The sequence below is a fragment of the Chelonoidis abingdonii genome, chromosome 9, assembly GCF_003597395.2.
Source record: "Chelonoidis abingdonii isolate Lonesome George chromosome 9, CheloAbing_2.0, whole genome shotgun sequence".
Classification (NCBI taxonomy): domain Eukaryota; kingdom Metazoa; phylum Chordata; order Testudines; family Testudinidae; genus Chelonoidis; species Chelonoidis abingdonii.
In genome coordinates this window covers 42,715,523-42,733,874 of record NC_133777.1, presented here as the reverse complement: position 1 = coordinate 42,733,874, position 18,352 = coordinate 42,715,523, and the positions used below count along the sequence as shown (strand labels likewise).

The window sequence follows — 18,352 nt, the reverse complement described above, 5'->3', positions numbered from 1 at the left end:
TACCCAAATGGAAATATCTTAATGGACTATGATAGATCACCTGACATTCAGCATAGATACATTTGCATATTTTAAAGTACTCTGAAACATCCTTCTCTGCAGCTCATTCTGCTGGGACAGAAGGAGGACAATCAATTTATTTCTCTCACTCATATCTTCCCTACTCCGTGCTGTTCAGATGCTCTATACTGACAGAATCTGCAAGTACAACTTTTCTAATCCTTCACATGGAGCTCTGCTCCCGTTCCATTCTCTGTGGAACCCAGTAGCAATGTAGAACTGTTTTCTAAGTACTGTCTCCTCAAAACTAACTCAGTTTGGCAGGAATTTTATTGTGAACATCTAATCATTTTGGAAAGTCTTTATATTAGGGTAAGGACCGGCTCCACCATTTTTGCTGCCCCAAGCAAAAAAAAAAAAAAAAAAAAAAAAGCTGTTCGGACTGGGACTGCTGCCTGAACTGCCGAAGCTGGTGCCTGGAGCCGGCTGTGATTAGGGCTGTTGATTAACTGCAATTAGCTCACGTGATTAGCTCAAAAAATTAATCACGATTAAAAAAATTTATCTGCTAAACAATGGAATATCAATTGAAATGTCTTAAATATTTTGGATCGTTTTCTGTATTTTCAAATATATTGATTTCAATTACAACACAGAATACAAAGTAGACACTATATATCTTTTTTATTCCAAATATTTGCACTGTAAATGTGATAAAAATAAATAGTATGAGGTGAACTGAAATACAGTACTATAGTGCGATCTCTATTGTGAAAGCACAACTTACAAATGTAGATTTTTTGTTACATAACTGCACTCAAAACCAAAACAATGTAAAACATGTCCACTCAGTCCTCATATCATAAAGATATGAACCTTCAGCACATATAAATATCTTGCAGCACCAGCTTCAACAATGCCATGTGAATGCCTGTTCTTACTTTCAGGTGACATAGTAAATAAGAAGTGGGCAGCGTTATCTCCCATAAATGTAAAACTTGTTTGAATGATTGGCTGAACAATAAGTAGGACTGAGTGGACTTGTAAGTGCTAAAGTTTTACAGTTTTATTTTTGAGCGAAGTTTTTTTTTTTGTACATAATTCTATATTTGTAAGTTCAACTTTCATGACAGAGATTGCACTACAGTACTTGCATTAGGTGAACTGAAAAATACAATTTCTTTTATTTTTACAGTGCAAATATAATATAAAGTGAGCACCGTACAATTTGTATTGGGTTGTAACTGAAATCAATATATCTGAAAATGTAGAAAACATCAAAAAATCTTTAAATTCTATTATTGTTTAACAGCATGATTAATCACACTTACTGTACCAGCACATTCCTCGGCCCATGCTGCTTCCTGCAGCCCCCATTGGCCTAGAGCAGCGAACCGCGGCCGATGGGAACCACGATCGTCCGAACGTGCATACATAAACAAATTGTCCGTTCCACCAGGGTGCTTATCCTTGCAAGCTGCATGCCAAAGGTTGCCGATCCCTCAGTTTAAAATCAAATTTTGGTGTAGACCCGTTTATAAGCCGACCCCCGCTCTGTGATGCGTCACTTTTTTACCAAAAATATTCAGCATATGAATGAGTATATATGGTAATTTTTTTAATCGCGATTACTTTTTTTAAATCGCTTGACAGCCCTACTTTATATTCATGATGTTCTCGACTATACTCTTAGTGCTCAGTTCTGCATTCTGCCCATAGCAGTTGCTTTACTATAGAGATGTCTTGCGATTTGTCCATGTGATTAACTCCTAGATCTAACCAACTTACTCACAGCAATTAATTTAGTACATAGATTCTATCTACCTTACTTCTACCAGACTCTGTATTTTCTGTTTCATTGTTTTTCAATAGTTTATGTAGCAACTGATATTGAAATTATCCTGTGAGTGGGGAGGGAAACCCTGCATGATCCAGTTCCTAGTGTGGAGCCCCACAGTCCACAGATCAGCACCTGTGTTCTCAAAACTGTCCCTTTCCACAGAGAGCCCTGACTGGTTGGTGGGAAAAAGGGAGAGAAGATGAGGAAACAGTAGGGAGCCTGGCCTCTCTCCTTAGCTACAGAGCAGGTGATACCCAGGGTCTCACCTCACTTCCTGCTCTTCTCATATATTGGAGAAGGAACCACATGGTCTGTTGGAGAGCACATGTAGCAATGGCTGCTGCTGCAAGGATACACCAGGTTGAGAGTCTGAGCTCCGGGCTGGGGAACAAGCCCAGGGATGAACCTGAGGATATGGTCCCTGTGAGCTTGTAGCACATGTAAGAATCAGCAAGAGCCCAAAAATCAAGGAGATCCCTCATCAGTGATTTAGGAACTGTGAGTGTCCAGTAGAAGAGGGGCTGGACACACTCAGATGTTGGAGTATACCTACTGCCAACCCGTACAGAAAGCAGGGTGTGCAAGGCCTAGAGGAGAATGTTTGTGTTGCCTAGGGAGACAAGACAGGCAGAAACTAGGCTTCCTCATGCTAATGGCGGGTGGTAGCAAGGTACTTCACAACCCTGGGTGCGTCTGAGAAGTGTCTCAATTACTCTGCCAGTATAGAAACAGAAAGGCTAGCCAATTATGTGACCAAAGCCTCACAGCAAGAAGGAAGTCCAGTGGTCAGGGAAAGGGCCAGGAGGGGCCAATCCATTGCTGGTAGAGTGGAGAAGCTGCCATTCTAAGAAGAGGGATTCATGGAATGCAATGACCTTAAATGGAGCCCTCAGGGCATAGAACTAAGCCTCAAACTAACCATTTGGTCCTGTGCCTGACTGGAACTGGTCTAAGTTCATGGCAGAAGCATCCAGGTGCTACCATCACCTTCAAAAGGAGTGTGGATGGATGCAGAATTGAACACTAGCTCCCAGGTGACTACTATCCAGCAAGTAACATTGTTTCACCTCAATACTGTACATGACTGGGAACAGCCTCAGCATCCCTTACATAAGATACACGCTCACAAGTGCTCATTTGGGCTCACACTACTGAGCTACAGGGAGAGACAATTTAAAAGGCTTCTTTCCTCTTTCAGACATAGTCATGTTGAGGCAGTTTTCTGATGGGCCACTCCTTATAAGATCAACATTGAAGGAAAAGTAAATATGGTTAGTTTGCACAGAGGTTATTCAATACAGATTCGTCCAATTGCCTCTGGCAGCCACACCTCACACACTCTGCCCTTTATATAAAGGGAAGGAAAGTAGCTCATTTTCTAGGAGGCTATGTGAACTAACCAGTTGAGGACTATACACTGAGATAAAATGGCAGAAAGAAAAACAAAAAAGGTTGTGAAACCTCTAGTGGCCTACTCAACAGACAAAAAAGCTGACGGAAGAAAGATACCAACCAGCTTGCAAGCAGAGCGCTACGGTAAGCAGAAGCCAACTGCACAATGGCCACTTGGGCCACACCTGTTTGGCAAATTTAAAGGGGCAGTCCCAGAAAGGCATGCTGGAGAAAATATTACTGTAAGAGGGTGCTCCTGACAGGGGAAACAGTAGAGAGCCAGCAGTAACCAAAGGAAGTGCTCCAGGAAAAGGGCTAGTTACTTACTGGTAACTGTTTTTTAAGAATTGCTTCTGTGCACTCACACTTGCGCCGATGCCTCTAGTGCTGAGCTGCAGAACTCTCTTGGAAAGCAATATCACTTGGGGGTATTCAGTATAATACACTGAAATACCAGCTCTGCTCTAGCTGAGGAGGTGAAGCCCCTCTTGTTCAAAAGACAACTCTGCTAAGTGCCCTAAAATCTGTAGATTTACACCAATTGTTTTGAAATTTTCTATGCCTCAGGGGAGTACAGGGTAGGGACGTGATCCAAATGTGGGGTCATCCAAATACTAGTCTACACTAGAAGCGCTACAGAGGTGGAGCTGCTGTAGCGAATCTGGTGAAGATGCCAATGGGATAGAGCTCTCCCGTCAGCATAATACCGCCTCTTGCGGAGATGGAGTTATCTATTTCAGTGGGAGAAACTCTCCCCCCAACATAGCATTGTCCACACGGGTACTTAAGTCGATGTAACTTACATTGCTCAGGGATGTGGATTATAAGAAATCAATTAAATTTAGGCTAAATACTGGGAAAGAAATCCTAACAAATGGAGCACCTACGGAAAAAAAAAATAGTGGGTGCTTAGTACCCACCGGCAGCCACCTCTCTCCCCTCCTCCACCAGTGCCTCCAACCTGCCAGCAGACCAGCTGATCAATTCCTTTCCCCTCCCTCCCAATGCCTCCCGGCCACCACGATCAGCTGTTCCACGGTATGCAGGAGGTGCTGGCGGGAAGGATAGAATTGGGCGGGAAGAGGTGAGGCGGGGCCTGGGCCAGAGCTAGGGTTGAGCACCCCTGAAGCAAGGAGGAAGCTGGTGCTTGTGCTGACAGATAAATTGGACTATGAAATAGTATCCCAAAGGAAGAGTTGGAAGCCTCATTACTTGAGACATTTAAAACTAGACTGGACAAAATTATCTTCTATAGAGAACAAACCTGCATCAGCAGAAAGACGGCCCAGATATTTTAATGGGTCTCTTCTACCTCTAATTTCTATGCAGGTAGGAATTTAAACTACCTCATGCACAGCAATAGGAAAAAAAAACATTAAAAAGACCAACCCAGCCACAACAGTCATTTTAAACAGCTGTATTTTGAAGCCCTCTTCAGGAAAAATATGTAAAAACTTTAATTTTGGTTTGTGTTTGCTGCTGCACCATAAATTAGTTCTTCCTTGAGGCTGCAGCAGCAGTCAAAAGTTAAAATGGATAACCCCTGCCTCAATCCCCTGAATGAAAAGGGATGCAATAAAGTTGACACAGCTGCCACTTTGAAGCAACAGCATCTCTATTCTTTCATGCACACCTTCTTCCAGCTGCTGGTGCTCTGACCTTCCTGGCCATTTTAATATTTAGCTGCATTGAGGCAGGAATTTTGAAATAGCCATTCTTTTGCACTACAACAGTACTAGGAGAAGAGTAATTTCTACCTCCCATTACTGCTTTCAGTAGTGTCTGACATGATCGGTGAACCTCTGTCAAAGGGTATGTCTACACTATGGGATTATTTGGATTTTACGGAAATTGATTTTTGGAAACAGATTGTATAAAGTCGAGTACACGCAGCCACGCTAAGCACATTAATTCAGCAGTGTGCGTCCATGTACCGAGGCTAGCGTTGACTTCCGGAGTGTTGCACTGTGGGTAGCTATCCCATAGTTCCCGCAGTCTCCCCCGTCCATTGGAATTCTGGGTTGAGATCACAATGCCTGATGGGCCAAAAATATGTCACTGGTGGTTATAGGTAAATGTCATCAGTCAATCCTCCCTCCGTGAAAGCAACGGCAGACAATCATTTCGCGCTCTTTTCCCTGGATTGCCTGGGGAGATGCCATAGCACGACAACCACGGTGCCCATTCAGCCTTTTTTCACTGTCACCGTATATCTACTGGATGCTGCTGACAGACGTGGTATTACAGTGCTACACAGCAGCATCCTCTTGCCTTTGCAAGTTAGCAAAGATAGTTACCAGCCATACTGTACCATCTGCTGCTTTGCAAGTTGACAAAAGACAGTTACCAGTCATACTGTACCGTCTGCTGCTGTCATGGGTGCTCCTGGTCGGCCTCGGTGAGGTCGGTCAAGGGAGCCTGGACAAAAATGGGAATGACTCCCCAGGTCATTCTCTTCTTTAAGTTTTGTCTAATGGAGAGTCAGTCCTGCCTCGAGTATCAGTCAAGCCTACTAAAGAACCAGAGAGGCAAACGGCCGTCCGGGTCAGAGCCCCAAATCCCGCAGAAATGATGAGCTGCAATGCCATTCTAAGGGGGTGCCCCCTGCCAACAAACATTGCTTCCGTCTCCACACCTCCTGGGCTACTGTGGCAGTTATCCCCCAATGTTGAAAGATAAAGTAATAAAGAAGGCATGGAATTTGAAACACCACGACTTTAGTTGCCTCTGCAAGCAGAGATAAAGGAGGATGGGGAGGCGGTTGCTTACATGAAGTAGAGTGAAACCAACATGCTTGCATTGCTCACCTATAGCTGAAAAATGGGATCCTGTGACAAGCACTAGGATAGAACAGCAGGACTGAATTTCATTTGTAGTGGGTCTTTTGGTTGACACGTGTAGGATACAAAGTGTCCCAGGATAGGTATGCCTGAGGGACAGTTTCTAAACAGCAGCTTATTTTTGTTATTTGCAGCAAAATGTAGAAGGTCTAAGTATCTGATTGAGAAGCCCTGGTGCAAGGAGTAGGCTGGGGTAGGCACGACCAACGTGATGCTGCTGACTGGAGAGCAGCCTGGGGCAGAGCCTCCTGCTGCAGATAATTCCCCAGGCAGGATTGAATCTCCATTACACAAATTGAAGAGAAAGACATGAGTCATTCCATTTTTTACCGCAGGGCGACTCTAGCCGACGCTCACTGAAGTCCACCAGACATCCACAGGACCGACGACCGGATACCAAGTCATAACTGTTACCGTCTGCCGTCCGCAAAGGCAAGGCAAGGCGATGCTGCTCGTGTAGCGTGCAGCACTGCGTCTGCCACAGGCATCCAGTAGACATACGATGACATTGAAAAAAAAGGCGAGAAATGATTTTTTTCCTTTGCTTTCACAGGGGGTGGGGGCCGGGACGCTGCGACATATACCACCGGAACCACCCGCGACAATGTTTTTGACCCTTAGCATTGAAAGCTTCACCCAGAATTCAAATGGGTTTTCGAGAAAGTGGCGGGAACTGTGGGGAATAGCTACAGTTGTCAGTCAAACCTCCTTCCGGAGCGTCCATTTGATCTTGGCTTCTGGGTAACGCTGTCTCAGCTCCTTAAGTTTCATAGCAGCAACTGTGTTGAGTTCCTGTGGCCTCTGTCCATCAATGGCTTGAGATTTTTCAAAATGTTTTGGCATTTCGTCTTGGGAACGGAGTTCTGATAGAACAAGATCATCTCCCATACAGAGATCAAGTTTCCAGTATCTCCCGTACGATCCATGCTGGAGCCTCTTTTTTTGATTCGGAACTGCTGTCACCTGTGCCTGATCAGTGCTTCCAGGCTGGGCATAACAGTAAAAAATAAAATTCAAAGTTCACGGGGCTTTTCCCTGTCTACCTGCCAGTGCATCTGAGTTCAGATTGCTGTCGAGAGCAGTCACAAGGGGTGCACTGTGGAAGCTCCCGAAGGCCAATATCGTCAATTGGAGCCACACTAACCCTAATTCGAATGGCAAGTGTCCGATTCAAGTTGCTACTCCCCTCAAATCGGGGAGAGTACAAGAAAATAGATTTTAAGAGCCCTTTATGTCGACAAAAATGGTTGTTTGTGTGACGGGTGCAGGGTTAATTCAATTTACGCTGTTAAATTCAAAGTATACTTGTAGTGGTAGAACCAAGGCAAATGATATAAGCAATACAAACTTTTTGTCTTCTGGAAGAAATTAAGAGTGTGGGTTGCTTTGCTGAACATTTTAAAACTAACACATACTGTGCTTGCCATTTATGTTGTCAACAAACTCCAGAATATGCCTTGTATAAAAAAAAAAAAAAAAATCTAAATAGGTAATTCTTTGCCATCAGATTTGTATGCTGGAAGTTTAATACTGTGGAATAGGGGTAGAGAATCCCCAACGGAAATACATGTGTTTTCACAATTCCTCAGTAATAGGGCTGAGGTGATAAGACTGGTTTATCAACAAAACAAAGATCTAGAAAGCCTTCACCCTGCCTCTCTACTGGATTTCTCACAACAGCCCACATTTCCAGTAATTCGGAAATAGAGAAATTCGTTTTTTAAAAGCTCGTCCTCCTTTTAATGTGATGTTTCCTATTTAATGGTCTTTTTAACTTCTAGATGCTCTCAAATATTAGAGGTGCTGATTGGACATGCAACTTCAATATTTGCCTTGTTCCTAACACATACACCTGAATTCCAATTCCACAGCTGGCCCCAACCACAAATGCTACATATGAAAAAGAAAAACAAAATTTAAGCCTTACCTAGGCTATACCTATACCAGCAAATCCTTTTAGTGGGAAGACAACTTACACTTGTAACAGAGTTCTAATACCAATTCCATGAATTAGATAAACTATACCAGCAAAAGTAATTGCTTTTGCTGGCATAGCTAAGTCCGTTTGGAATATCATTTTTTCCCACCTTCTAACTTCATAGCTACACCAGCAAAACTTAAGTGTAGACCAAGCCTTAGTACAGAAAATGTCCGATTTATTTATTGTTGTACATGCCCTGCGACTGAAGTGTGCGCCCACCTCTTGGACACACGTGTCACTTACCTTGGGGAGCTTTCCATCTAGAAGTCTGTTTTTTTAAACTTACAAAAGCAAACACTTCTGCTTATTGAAAGATGTCACAGAGTGACTGGCCCTTGCAAGAAAGGGAGCATGGTGCAGTGCATCGGGTCTGATTACCTGCTGCCGCCCAGCTGGGTTTAAGGAAAGGCACATAAGCCTTATACGGGGGAGACAGCCAGTGGTGGGTTGGTAACAGATGTCTGCCAACACTTCAGGGAGTAAGGCGGGTCCTGCAGGGCCCTAAGCTAGCAGGTAGAAGCTACCAGCACAGAAGGGCTGCAGAGAAGGCCGACCAATAGGGAACAGGTGCTGGGAGGGCAGAAGACAGACCCTCAGGCAGAAACGGCTATGCCCAGCTTGTACTGGAACAGAAGAGTGTTTGAACTCTGAAGGGAAGATGGACCATTAAAAAGGATAGGCTGTGCCCAGATTGTGACGGGGGTGAAAAATAAACTCTTAGAGAAAGACTTTAAGGGAAGAGGGTCTGGGTGCAGCTGAAATTGGGATGAAGACTTTATAAAAGTTTTCTTTAGAAAGCCTTTGTGCAGGACTTCATAAGTTGGACCCTAGAAGAGGAAATGTTTTGAATATGTGTATTGTGTGGACTTTTTAAGAAAGCCTGAGTTAAAGAGAAATTTGAGGCAGGCCTCAGAAGAGCCAGACTTGTCCAACAGGGGGCACCACAGGTCAGATGAGTCATTTGCTAGAAGCTAAAGGCAGTTTCCACTTCAAACAATGAAGTAATCCAAGCAGTGATTAAAATTTAATATAAAACTCTAAGTCAATGAACTATCATCAAAATTAGTCCTGAATATTTCTTGTACGTCAGAATCTATTTAGAAGTGGTGTATTCTTGTGAACACACTGCGTCTTCCTACCCTATTTCTCAGTACAGCACAGAGGCCTCAAGTTAGGGCTTGTCTACACAGCAAGCTACTGCACAGCAAACCAGGCTGTGAACCTACAGCACATCAGCTTGCCACGAAGCAATATCCCATGTGGGAAATGTTACAGAGCACTGAAAGTCCTGGAGTGTGCCTTGACATACTACAGTTCTTTGTACGCATGTATGTACAAAGTAAATTGGTTCTAGATTGTTTCTAGCTCAGGGAAGGTCCCCATGTATTATGAACACAATCTTTGCTTATGTATTTATGACCCTCATCTGCAGTTATCAGATTCTCCAAGCATAGAGATTATCAGTGGTTGGATAGCCCAGATTACACAAGAGGAGGGTGTGGGTCACATTACAAGGTTTTAACGTCATAGGATTTATTTATCATGCTAAATTACTATTCCAGTAAAATCTCTTCTAAAAGATTGCTATTGGTAGGCCTGATTCATCTGCCCCAAATAAAGTTTTCAAATGACAGTTATGTGCCACAAACATCAGTTTATTATTACAGTAACATTTGCTTTAAAACCAGGCATAAGCATTCTGTATGAGATGAGAGGAAAAACCTCACTTACCTGCACTGCCGAGCTGTTTATAAAACCTGTACTCTAAATGAAGCTGTGGGGCACGGGATTTTATTGGTTCCTGCAACCAAAGAGTGAGGAAACAACGGTCAAATTTAAATAAAATCGATTCTATGGAAATGTTTAAATTTTACGCCAACCCATTGCCACCCGGACAGTTAAAGAACAGCATGTAACAGTCCAACACAAGAACCATTAGTTGTCATCTAAATGAATGGACAAAAAAAACCCCAGAAGCTGCTATAAGAACATTATATCACTTACTTTGAAGAACTTCTCTAATTTTAAACAATTCGCCTTTTCAAATATCTAAAATGCCGAGCGGGGGGGGGGGGGGGGCTTCCTATTTAAAGATGTTCCTGGCTGTGAGCAGGAATTTTAAATAAGCATCACTCAACAAAGCTTTAATTAATTAAAAAACAACCATGGCCCCTTAACATATTCTCTGGAAGAAATGACATGAGGTTTACCAGCCGCAACCAGTAGATCACTGATAGTCCACAGGGCCTTTTTTGTGATCACTAACAAGTTTTTGATGCTTGTTCAAAACTACATTTATTTTGCTCTTTTAATTAGTACCTTAATTGTATAAACCCATTACCTTGCCCTGAGCAAGTACAGTAAGCTGCATGTACCACGTAAAAACGCATCATCTTGGATCCTTCCACTTTGAATCATTTAAATATCCCAAAGTGAATAAATTAAAATATTCAACCATCTTTGATATTTAAAATTTAGTTATCTTGTTGGTTTACAAAAATATAAAATTAAGCATCCTATATACTTCCAGTATGAAGTGTACTTCAAATTAACAACTTCTTCACAGCCAACGTTTTCTCAGCTATCCCATCCGTGTGTTACACAAAGCTAGCTTTACTTGCAGAGTATAAAAAGCCCACCACCAAGACAGATTAACACCTATGTAACTACCAAGCTATATATATTTTGTCAAGTGAGGAGGCATGAGAGACTTAGTCACCACCCATCTGAACAGGGTGGATAAAAATCAATGATTTAAGAAAAAATAGGATTTTTTTTTATTTAAATCTGATTTTTTATAAAATGATTTTTGAGAAAAAAACCTATCTAAAGATAGTGTTAATTAAGAGACATTATAGCTCAAAGATATCTACAAGCAAAGTTTTGTAAGTGAGTTCCAATAGTTCATGGATTACAGACCCAATCTGATGGGGTTCCAAGGGCTTCTGTACACATTATTTAGGTTAATCTTTCTATCTACCTAATGGGACTCAGTGCTCAGTCTAGAAGATACCATCAGAGATGCTTAGTTTTGCAGTTCTCAAACAGTGGATTTGTGTCTCCAGAGATAACATGCTTGTTAACAGCAACAATGTTTTTAAATAAATAATAGAGAGAGGTGAGAAATAACAAACCTCAACCCTATTGTACACATATTTTCAGAGGGACAGAGTCAATCTCTTACCTCTCTCTAGAAGTGCAAAGTTTCAAAGAGTTCAATGAATAGAAGATTGTTGGGGGCAGAATAGATCTTGACAAGGAGAAGAAGTCTGGAGATAAATGCGAGAAGGGAGGGACAGGCAGTAGAAACAAAAGTGAAACTGTTTGAGCAGCATATACCAGAGGTCATGAGGTCTCTCTGAGTGTCACCTTCATAGATTTGAGATCTACCATACCATTCTCTCACTAGAAGGGAAAACCTATAATGGCAGCAGGCCATAAAAGAGACCCAGTTTGGGAATAATTTAATGAAGTTCCTCTACCTGTGGGTAAGAGAGGCATGCGTGCAAAATGCAAACAGTGCAACAAAGAAATGCAAGGCCTGGTCGCCCGAATGAAACAACATCATGAAAAGTGTTCCTTCTCAGGCGGAAACTGCATTGAAGATGATGAAAGGAACATGCCTGAACATGCAGGATCTTCAGGCTGGCAAACTATTATTTCATACTTCTTTCTTAAGAACTGCCTGTCTTCCTTCTGAACTATTCTTGAATTCTCATGTTTGAGCAAAAAATATAGTTGTTACTCTATGGTACTATCATTTAAATGCAGTTGTGATAAAAAATAAATAGCTGAAATGGGCAGATCTCCCTTTTACAATTTCACCTTTAAAGTAGTACTGAGTCACAGTGACGTAATACTAAATGAGCGGTCTGGTAATAATAATTAAATAACTGCATTGACTTATTTTGTTTAGGAGAATCCATTCTCAACATAAAGGATTATGAAGACTATCCATCTTCAAGATCACCATCATTTTCTATAATTTCAGAGTTATCTGCCATGATAGTGTTTCAGTCACATCATGTATGTCACATAGCCACAATATATCACCTGTAGCAAAAAGAAAAAAAAAATCTCCATCATCCAGGAACAATCATAGATAAGTTTGTGATAAGAACCAGCAGATTACAAAAAGAGGTCACTGATGAAAAAATTGCCGTTTGTTTATGCAACAAACTCTCCTTTCCGTATGATTGAGAACCCACACTTCATTAACATGGTTCAGTCATTAAGACCAGGCAGGATACAGTCCAACCAACAGAGCAGATGTCACAGGCAAATTGCTGGATAAAGTATCTGAAAGAGAAATTGAGCAGTATGCAAAAAGTCTAGGGGGGGAAATTGTTAACCTGAGTCTTGATGGGTGGAGCAATGTCCACAATGATCCTCTTGCATGTGCTTGTGTGACAACAGAAGAAGGGAATGTCTTCCTTACACAAACAATTGATACACCAGGAAATGCACACACAGCAGAATACTTACAAGAAGTAGCAGGGAAAGCTATAACAAACTGAAAAAAATCCAAATGTCTAGTACACAGCTTGGTCACAGACAATGCTGCAAATGTATCCAAGGCCTGGGCTACGCTAGTGAGGGGGTTCTAACTAAAATATGCAACTTCAGCTACGCAAATACGAAGATATACAACTTCAGCTACGCGGTTTGCGTAGCTGAAGTCAAAGTATCTTAGTTCAATTTACCTGGCCGTCCTCACGGCAGCGAGTCAACCACTGTTGCTCCCATTGACTCCGTTTAATCCTCCTGCCAAGGTGGAGTACATGCATTGATGTGGGGATCAATTTATCACATCTAGATGAGACATGTTAAATTGATCCCCGATACATCAAACACTACCTGCCGATCTGGCAGTTAATATAGACGTACCCAAGATGAGAAGAAATTATTTAGAAGAGAGTCCCAAACTAATAACATATGCTTGCAGTGCTCATTTGATGCACCTCCTAGTCAAAGACTTCAGTGTTCCAGAAATAAAGGCTAATATTGTTGAAATTGCAAAACACTTCCATAACAACCACTTTGCAGCAGCTGCTCTGATAAAAGTGGCAGGAAACAAGCTAACTCTCCCACAAGATGTGTGATGTATCTCAGCAGTGGACTGTTTTGAGCACTATATCAAGAACTGGCCAATGTGATGACAGTTTGCGAACAAAATCGTGAAAAAATAGATGGAACTGTCACAGCCAAAGTTCTCAACATTGGGCTTAAGAGAAATGTTGAACACATACTGACTATCCTGAAGCCTATTTCTTGAACAAAATGCAGGGAAATAGCTGTTTTATTGCCAATACTGTTGAAATTTGGAAGGAACTGAGTGTGATCTTAAACAGAGAAATATGCAATGACAGAGTTAAATTACAAGCATTAAAAAAAACAAAACAAAACAAAAACCACCATGGGAGAAGCACTATCTCCAGCTCATTTTCTTGCAAATATTCTAAATACTCAGTACCAGGGTCAAACCTTAAGTGCTGAAGAAGAGGGGTTGGCTAGGACGTGGAGATCCAGCAATCATCCCTCCATAATACCAACTACAAAAAACTTCAGAGCTAAGGGTGAACATTCAATAAATATATGTCTGATGATGTTTTAAAGAAAGTCACACCAGTGAACTGGTGGAAGTCACTTAAGCACTTGGATTCAGAGACTGCTGAAGTGATAATTTCACTTTTAACAGCAGTAGCTGCTTCTTCCAGTGTAGAAAGAGTATTTTCTTCTTTTGGACTAATTCATTCCAAACTGAGAAATCGTTTGGGACCTGAAAAAGCAGGAAAGCTTGTTTTTCTTTTCCAGATTATGAACAAACAGGAAAATGAAGGCGAAGACGACTGAGTTAGCTGCAGAAGCCAATATTTTAAGTTTCTTATGTTGACCTGGGTTGAAATAGTTGATTTAATTTTTTTTAAATATTTCATTTAGCTATTTTAGTTACACAATTTTAACAAAAACAAACTTATTTTAAAAAACTTGAATGTTTAACTAAATTCAAAAATTCATATGCTTATTTTGTTAAAATATTATATATGTTTGCTGTTGAAGAAAAAAATCCAGAACACCTTTTTAGTCAAGTGAAACAATTTAAATGTCTGTCTGATGTTCTCCTGCTAATACAGCATGGCAAGAAAATCCTCCAAATACTAATGATTAACCTGCTGAACTGGAGATAGTTCACCTCCAAATGACTTCATAAATATCATCTGCTTCAATTACCTTTGGTAAATGAAATAACCAATCATTTATTTTCTGATATAGCTGTAAAACTAATCTGAAAAGTTTTCAAAATAAATCTCTTTAAAAAATGTATAGTGTGTACCTTCTGAAAATGAAACCTACATCTCTGAGTTGTGAAGAATATGTATTAACATTATAACAACCAACAAGAATGCACTTTTATGTAGAAATCCATGATTAAATCGAGTCTTCCTAACTAGTGATTTAAATCAAATTAACTTAAATCAAATCCACCCTGCATCTGAAAACCAATGACTGAATATGGTTCAGCTATTAGTGCATTAACCTATTGCTGATATCCAGTGTTGACACTGCAGTAGTAATGAAAGTGGAGAGGGATCTATGGCCATGGTAGGATTGTTAATGGGTCAAGGGCCTTCAAGAAAGAAGGTTAATACAGAACACAAAGAATCCCAGCGGGAATGGGGGAGATGGAAAGAGGTGGCATATATTTCTTACATATGGAAAAAAAGCTAGCATTTCCTACACTCAACTTTTTGAACTGGTTCATAACTTGACAAGGAATCCAATCAGACAAAGATCTACCTAGTCTCTTTTGAAATTCAGTTTTAAAATTATGGGAAAGGTAAATCAACCTAGACCTTAGCAGAAGTTTAATACCTATCTCACAGAGCTGGAAGGGACCTTGACAGGTCATTGAGTTCAGACCACTGCCTTCACTAGCAGGACCAAGTACTGATTTTGCTCCAGATCTCTAAGTGACCCCCTCAAGGACTGAACTCACAACCCTGCGTTTAGCAGACCAATGTTCAAACCACTGAGCTATCTCTCCCCCCGAAGTCTGTCTGTAAAGAAACCAGTTGCTATCTATAAGTAACTTTATGTTGATTAAAAGATGCTGAACGGCAGCCCCACTGAGTTAAGACTTCTAGGCATTCACAGAAGGTACTGAGTGCAGGCAATAGTTGTACAAGTTTCCCCCACACTGATGCAATATGCTGAGCTCTGACTGGAATGGCAGACCTGAACAAATAATTCAGTCTCTAGTCTCATTTTCAAACCATGTCCTGCCTTGCAAGTTTTCTAGGCCCCAATGCCCATAGACTTCCACTGAGTAAGAACTACAGGTTAAGGCCTCCCCTCCAATTAGTAGAAAGACCTTGACTGGAATTTGAATTGCCTACAAGCTGTTCAAAACCCAATCAAGCCTCTTTGTTCCCTAGCAGAAAACACCTGCCTTGGGCTGAAATCTCTATTGCTCAAATATCCAGAGATTAAGCCATTATTAAACGTCTAGAAAGAGACAGGTGGAATACCATTATCAAGGCGATTCAGCCCATGCATGGAACAAAAGTAGGCTACTACTTTGCTTCATAAGCCCCTCATTTTCAAGTTGGAGTCTGGTTGTGACACAGAACTGGAAGAGAAATCTACCCATCCAGTAGACCCACTAACCAGACTACCTCCTATAAGTGGTGGAAGTAAATTTTGTAACAAAGTGTTTATGCAGAGAGGAATGGGGCAGGATGGTTTCAACTGGTAGAGAAAGATGCAAAAGAAAAAAAATCAGAAGATGCATGACAACATCTACACAGATTCTTAGTTTTGTCAGTCCAACACCCACAAAGGTAACTCTCTACAGATCAGATCAGGGAATGCTGGTTTTAAGATATCAGAGATAATACCATGATTCCTAAACTTGCTTCCCATTTAGATTTAAGAGGAATTCTAAGATTCCCTTACAGGGGGCTTTGGAGGGATAAAAAATACAGGCAGAACTGCAGCACTGACTCTCGGATTCTAGAGAGGATTCTGAGGGCTTGGCTACATTAGACATTTCGGAGCGCTGCCACGGCAGCGCTTTGAAGTGTGAGTGTAGTCAAAGCCGCAGCGCTGGGAGAGAGCTCTCCCAGCGCTGCTTGTAAACCACATCCCTTACGGGTATAGTGTGCAGCGCTGGGAGCCGCGTTCCCAGCGCTGCCGCCCTGATTACACTGACACTTTACAGCGCTGCATCTTGCAGCGCTCAGGAGGGTGTTTTTTCACACCCCAGTTGCAGCGCTGTAAAGTGCCAGTGTAGCCAAAGCCTAAGAACAGTCAGAGCAGTAGGAGATCTTACACAGAATTCTCTCCTTTGACTTGATCCCAATGATGCAGGCAAAAAGAAAAGACTAAGGCAAACTTCTTCAGAAGAATATGCTGATCACACAACTATTTTATTTCCCTGTCAACCTTCAAGTTATTTTCAAGGACAGAAAAGTCACTTAGGACTTTAGTTCAGCTGAATCATTGCCAAAGAAAATTTTAAAAAGAAAGCTTGTAGAAGCCTCTGCTAGTGAATAAGACAGAACTACTTGTAATAATTATTAGTCTAAGAGTCCTTTGTATATTACTGGCTTCTTTCCATGAAGAGGATCATTTATACTATTGCTAAACAATCTTCATAAAACCTGCTTAGTATGGAAAACAAAGCAGAGAACAGCTGGATTTCTGTTTTTGCTAAAGCTGCAGGAGCCTATTTCATGTACCCTCTTCAACTGAATGAGTTTACAAATTGGATCTTTATTGTACAGTATGATCTGAGGAGACCACAAGACCTAATCCTGGTTTAGACAGGCTCTCTAGGTAGACTGGGCACACCATCCACATGAGCTTTCTAAAAGCTTCAGGTGCACTTAATTTCTATGTGCAGTGAATGGAGGTGTGTTAGCTGCATGTGCAAGTTAGATACACATTTGTACACTTCAAAAATTTCAGAAAGTAGCTCTGAACTTTTCTGTCTGATTCCACATCTGTGAAAATGGAAAGAAATGTTAATGTTTGTAAAGTGTTTTGAAGATTCTTGACATCCTGCTTCCTCTCTAATTAATGAATTTGACATTCAGCTCTAGAGCAGCTCTCCAGTCATCACCTTAAGCATTCTCTTAACCGTGTCTTCACCAAGCATTGTTGTCCACTCTTGGCCCCATTTCTCCCTATTTCGTGCAGGTATCCTTTGTGCCAATATTTCAGTTGTACAACTATCTGAACAAGTTAGTGACTAAACATTTATGCACTCAAGGCTACTTCACGAATACAAGAAATCTGGTCCCTCTTTCCCTGATAACCGTCTATTCAAATAGATGCATTTCAGGTTCTCAAATCCATCAGTTTTCTGAGTTGTAACTGGTCTCTCCAATAACATAAGGCATTAAAGCCACAGAAGGGTCACTTCAAATCATCAGAAGAACTGAATTTCTTTGGCTGCTTGCGAGAAGCATTTTTTCCTTCAGAAGCTTTCCCATGGTTTTGTCAAAAGGCTCTGAGTAATTTTCTGCTCGGTATTTGGATGCCATGATGAATCTGATTAAAGAATCTACTCCCAATTCTCAGTATATACACACTTTCTTGGTATAGAGTAGGATGTCATACCTTCAACTGCACAGCATAAAAGGAGAAACATCCACTACAGGAGAAGTCTTGCGAAAAGTCTTTTGCAAAACAGTGAAAAAAAACTTACTGTACAAAGACGATCACATCTACGTTGAGAGCCCACATATTGGCTGGGAGCAACTATAAGTATTCCTCCAAAATGGTCCCGCTGATGTTTTTACCCCAAAATGAAAAATAAAAGGAAGCTATGGGTTCCAAACTAGGTCACAGTATCATAAGAGATGCAGGTGGAGGTAGAAACAGTGAGGGTTTACACTGCTTTACAAGAAAGTAGTGTCCTTGCCTCCCTTACGATGGACAGTCAACTAAGTATTGCAAAAGGACATTTCTCTTTACTGCTTACCTGGTCTTCATAAAAAGACCAGATAGTTTCGACTTACTCTCAAGTTTGTCCAAGATTTACAGAGGCACAGGCTATGCTCTTAAAACCAGACACTACAACAATAGAGATGGGGCAGCCCAAGAAGCAAATGCACTGTATGCCTGCCCAACATGCCCTGCAAACACTAGGTTCTCATGGGCAGGAACTGCCTTTCTTCCCTCCATAAAAAAGGAAGCATTGTCTTGTCAGTGGAATTCGTCTCAGCTGCTGCCTGTGCACAGAAGTAGCATAGCTCTCCTTCAGAGAAGCTGGGCATTCAGTTCATATTCTGC

General features: G+C 41.3%; 1 protein-coding gene across 6 annotated transcripts in view; it reads right to left on the bottom strand.

Moving 5' to 3' along the window:
- The window catches only part of CSNK1G1 (casein kinase 1 gamma 1), a 299,618-nt gene that overhangs the window by 145,618 nt on the left and 135,648 nt on the right, over positions 1-18,352 (bottom strand). For all 6 annotated transcript variants that reach the window (XR_012656528.1, XM_075069449.1, XM_075069450.1 and 3 more), the window contains exon 4: positions 9,785-9,854. Coding sequence is in view for 5 of the 6 variants with exons in the window: in XM_075069449.1 (XP_074925550.1) it covers positions 9,785-9,854 (70 nt within the window). In the remaining variant the exon portion in view is untranslated. The remainder of the gene's footprint in view (positions 1-9,784; positions 9,855-18,352) is intronic.